Below are 5,055 nucleotides of genomic sequence, written 5' to 3'. Positions count from 1 at the left end.
TGATTTATTATAGTCACATGTACCTCAATAAAGTGAAAAGTTTTGTTTTGAGTGCAGAACAGGCAGATTAGAACATACAAAGGCGATTGAGGAATACAACGTTACAGCTGCAAAACAGATGCACAAAAAGCACGATCAACATTAGGTTTGAAGTTTGAGAGGTCTGTTCAGATCTAATAACAGCAGGGAAGAAATATTCCAAAATGGGCCTCACCAATGTCCTGGACTGTGAATGGACACAAAGATTTTTTATGAATAATATGTATTATTGTAATAAAAAGATCTGTGGAGAGAAAGTGGTTAACACGTTGACCCTTCTTCAGAACTAGAAGCAGTTTGGGAAAAGTGGTATTGAAGCTGATGAAGCAGTGTTGTAGGAAAGGAGGGGGCAGGTAGCTACAGACACAGTTAAACAGTTAACACCTTCATTGCCTCAACAGTATAGATCAAAAAGAATCTGCATTCGAGCCCTAGCTGCCAGTTAAATTAACATTGTGGTTTGCCATCGGTGGCTCAGTAGTTAGCACTGCTGCCTCACAGCACCAGGGTCCCAGGTTCGATTCCAGCCTCAGGTGACTGTCTGTGTGGTGTTTGCACATTCTCCCCGTGTCTGCGTGGGTTTCCTCCAGGTGCTCTGGTTTCCTCCCACAATCCAAAGTTGTGGATACTAAATTGGTCATGCTAAATTGCCCGTAGTGTTAGGTGCATTAATCAGAGGTGAATGGGTCTGGATGGGTTACTGTTCGAAGGGTCGGTGTGGACTGGTTGAGCCGAAGGGCCTGTTTCCACACTGTAGGGAATCTAATCTAAAAACTCAGATGTTTCAACAAAGGACTTTTGAAACAATCGGTTCAATAAAAGCTGTTATGGAATGATTGTGATGGATGGCATGGGAACAATTATGGACAAAAAGGAAAGTTTAGAAATTCATGGATTCACACTAGCCACTGGTCAGACTGAGAACGGTCCCAGTTACAGCATTGTGATGAGATATTGAATCTGCCAACTTTGCCAGTTTGGGAAGGGCATAACATAGTGAGTAATCATGGTGCTGCCGTCTCCAGAGCATAAATTTCAGCATTGGTTGAATTTTCCCTGGGGAAGAGAGAAGAGAAAGGATTTTGTTTCTCTCATTAATGCTGAATCTTTTGAAAGACAGAACTTGCATTTATATAGCACCTCTCATGACCTCCAGTGTTGCCTAAAATCTTTGCTTTGAGATGTAGTCACTGGTATAAACATGGCAACCAATTTATGCATAGTAAGATTGCACAAACGAGACTGCTGCATTTCAGAGGTGAAATGTTATGCTGAGACCTTGCTTTCTCTTGTCACTGAATGAGAAATATAGACAATAGGCGTAGGAGTAGGTCATTCGGCCCTTCGAGCCTGCTCTGCCATGCTATAGGATCATGGCTGATCATCCAACTCAGTCCACTGTTCCTACTTTCTCTCCCAGAATTTTTGACCCCTTTAGCCCTAAGAACTATTTCTAAGTATATTTTAAAGACCACATTGTCTAATTTTGGAGAAGGGTAACTCCTTTATTCCTTTATTACTGCATTGAAATATTGGCCTGGATTATGTGATCACAACTCTCCATTTGACCTTGGACCCACAAACTCTGGCTCTCGTCGTGGAACTGTAAGTGGGCGAGAGGGGAAAGAGGATAGGAAAAGATCTCATTCTCCATTTGATTAACAAAGGAGCCCAGGGACCTCTTGCTCCATTTGTGGCTAAGCCTGTATTCCCAATGTGGCAGGTACAACAGCTGGCATTCAGTAATCTCTCTGGTCCTTCGATGCCAGCTGACTTTATGGATGCAGCTGGTCCCATGGCTTGCTCCACAGCCCACTGCACTGTCTTACTGTGGCCACCATTTGGCACCTTCTGGCTGGGGTACAATTGAAATTGATAGCCTTGCCATGTGGCAGTCACAGGTAGTGCCCTGCAAAGGTGAGAATTTGACTCACTCAGGATACCTGAGTTGGGGGAGTCATAGAGTCATAGAGACGTACAGTGCGGATTCAGAGCCTTCGTTCCAACATGTCCATGCTGACCAGATATCTTAACCTATTCTAGTCCCATTTGCCTGCATTTGTTCCATATCCCTCTAAATCCTTCCTATTCATATACCCATCCAGACGTCTTTTAAATGCTGTAATTGTACCAGTCTTCACCACTTCCTCTGGCAGCTCATTCCATACACACACCACCCTCTGTGTGAAACATTTGCCCCTTATGTCCCTTTTATATCTTTCCCCTCTCACCCTAAACCTATGCCCTCTAGTTCAGGACTCCACCACCCCTGGAAAGAGACTTTGTCTATTTTATCCCATTCATGCCCCTCACGATTTTATAAACCTCTATGAGGTCACCTCTCAGCCTCCAATGCTCCAGGGAAAACAGCCCCAGACTATTCAGCCTCTCCATCTGCTCAAACCTTCCAACCCTGGCAGCATCCTTGTAAAAATGTCTCCTGCAGCCAACTCTCCCTCTTCTACAGTGCCCTCTCACTGCTTGAAGGAAAAATTTGATTACAGAAAATGAACCACACAACAGCAGGCCATTCAGCCCAACTGGCCCATGCTGGTGTTTATGATCCAAATGAGCCTCTTGCCACCCTGCACCAGCATGGCTTTCTATTCCTCTTTCTCATACATTGATCTCCTTAGATGCGTCTTATTTATTCCTCTCAAACACTCCCCTGGGATAGTAGGGTCCACTCTCTCACCATTCTCTGGATAAAGAGCTCCCCCCTGGACTCCCAATTGGATTTATTAATGAATATCTTACACTGGTGGCCATAGCTCTGGTCATGCCAACCGGCCAATTGGGAACATCTTATCGAACAAAGCAGTTGTGTTGCTCAGTTGCTGTGTCCCAGCTGTGGGCCTGAAACTCTGAATCAGACTCCCACTCCTGGATTTGTTGCCTTGGAAAGTGCATTCATGAATGATGGGGTCAAGCAAGTGGATTGTCCGCCTCATAGCGGGATGTGAGAGAGGGAGAGATACTGGGTCAGCCGTCCTGGAGAAGGCAATAGCAAACCACTACTGGACAGGGACTGAAAACCTGTATCCTTCCAATTGAGCTCCATGACCCAACCCTTGGAAAGGAGGATGAGAGGATGGACAGACAGACAGGTGTCCACCCTATCAGACACTTCCTTCATCTCACAGATCTCCATCAAAGTGTGAGCCGTCAGTCTGCAACTTTGCTAAGGAAAGGAATCCTAGGCTAGTCAATAAAAAGTTCTGAACAAGACTCACAGAAACAGGAAGGAGTGCAGATGCTGGAAGCCAGAGTTAACAGATGCAAGACTGGAAAAGCACAGCAGGTCAGACAGCATCTGAGGAGCAGGCAAGTCGATGTTCTGAGCTGAAACCCTTCGCCAGGACTGGGAAGGGGTTTTGGCTTCAAACATTGATGTTCCTGCTCCTCGGATGCTGCCTGACCTGCCCTGCTCTCCCAGCTTCACATTTATTGACTTTGAAGACGAAGCATATTGGACCAGTGTTCTCTCTCCACAAATGCTGCCAGACCTACTGAGTTTCTCCGGCATTCTCGGAATTTGTTTCAGATTTCCAGCACCCGCAGCCTTTTGCTTTTACACCAGCTGGTACAATCTAATGCTGTCTGTAATCAATCACAGTGGAGCCAGCCCATCTCTCAGTCTGTAATGAGACTCTTGGCGTTACAAGGAGCTATTCTGAGGAGCTTTGATTTTCACACTGATGAAGGGTCAATGGATGCAAAATGTTAAATCTGCTATCTCTCCACAGATGCTGCCAGACCTGCTGAGTTTCTCTAGAAATTTCTGTTTTTATTTCAATTTTTACACCTCACTGGGTTGATTAATATAATCATGGTGGTCATGGTCAGCACAGAGATGGGATATCGGGTAAAGGATGGTATAGGGGGATGGAATAAGGGACATTACAATAGACCTGATCATTCCTTGATGGGTTAGGGGGTTGGGGGGAGAAGGAGAGGGGAAGTGGTTTAATATCCAGCAGGGATTCTTCACCAAATCTAAGTCCACCACATTCTAACAGGAAAGGCAGGGATGGGGATTGGGATCCATCTTGCACCCCTCCCCCATCCTTTCCCAAAGAGGGTGCCAACACAGGTTGGCTTTGCACATGCCGATCTGGCCCCTGGGGCAGGACTTGGGCAGGACGGGGGATCTGCAGAACAGGACATCCAGCAGGGATCTGCCCAGATCCCGGGAAGGGGGAGGGATCCAAAAAAACCAATGACACAGGAATAGAAATGGGAGCAGGCAGGAGCTGGAATTAACGGCACAAAAGGAGGCTGCACCTTTTAGCAAGAGCCCAGCAACACTTTAGGATAGGAATGCATACAGAAGCACTGTTTGAGAAGGACTGCAGTATCTGCTTATGCAGCTTGTCAAGGTTATTGTTACTGTGCCCTGTCAGATGATTAATGCACCAAAACGGTCTCACAGACTGTAAATATAGACAGCATGAACTTACCATCTCCCCTTTCAACTGCAAACACAGTAGAACAGCAGGTACAATCAGTGAAACTAAATGGATCTCAACCATGAGCCCGTCTGGTTAAGAGGTTCTGCAGACTCTCTCTCTCTCTCTCGTCTCTTTATTCTTCACACTCTCCCTCTCTGTCTCAATCGCCAAATGCTGACGTGAAATTAAAGGTCTAATCGGAGCTTTGCTCACAGTCAGCAAACCTGCCAAGCTGAGGTAGGAAACAGCTCATTATTAAAGCAGAAAATGGTGCAGTGTTGAGAGGGGAGAGAGAGAGAGAGAGAGAGAGCAGCCGCAGGGAACAGGGACACGGGTAGATTCTGAGCTTGTGTTCAGCTCAGGATTTCTGCGACTGAGTTCAGCTGTAGTTGCTAAAGTGCTGGATAATGAGCACATGCAGAGCTCCAAGCAGAGGATTGGGTTCTATTAGCCCAAGGTGTGTTACAGCATAATGCACTGTAACACACTGTCTTGTTATGACAACCGATCAGAACTCTGAAGCATTTATAGACCTTTCTTTTTGTTTTTAATTCCAGAATGAGTT

General features: G+C 45.8%; 1 protein-coding gene across 1 annotated transcript in view; it reads right to left on the bottom strand.

The window, feature by feature from the left end:
- hapln4 (hyaluronan and proteoglycan link protein 4) overlaps positions 1–4,779 on the bottom strand; it is a 23,433-nt gene extending 18,654 nt beyond the window's left edge. Inside the window, exon 1 of the mRNA XM_043721434.1 lies at positions 4,500–4,779. Within this exon, the coding sequence (XP_043577369.1) occupies positions 4,500–4,571 (72 nt within the window). The 5' untranslated portion in view covers positions 4,572–4,779. The remainder of the gene's footprint in view (positions 1–4,499) is intronic.
- Positions 4,780–5,055: the final 276 nt, after the last annotated feature.

Source organism: Chiloscyllium plagiosum, chromosome 31 (genome assembly GCF_004010195.1).
Source record: "Chiloscyllium plagiosum isolate BGI_BamShark_2017 chromosome 31, ASM401019v2, whole genome shotgun sequence".
In the NCBI taxonomy this organism is placed as follows: Eukaryota; Metazoa; Chordata; class Chondrichthyes; order Orectolobiformes; family Hemiscylliidae; genus Chiloscyllium; species Chiloscyllium plagiosum.
This window is presented reverse-complemented; position numbering and strand designations above follow the sequence as displayed.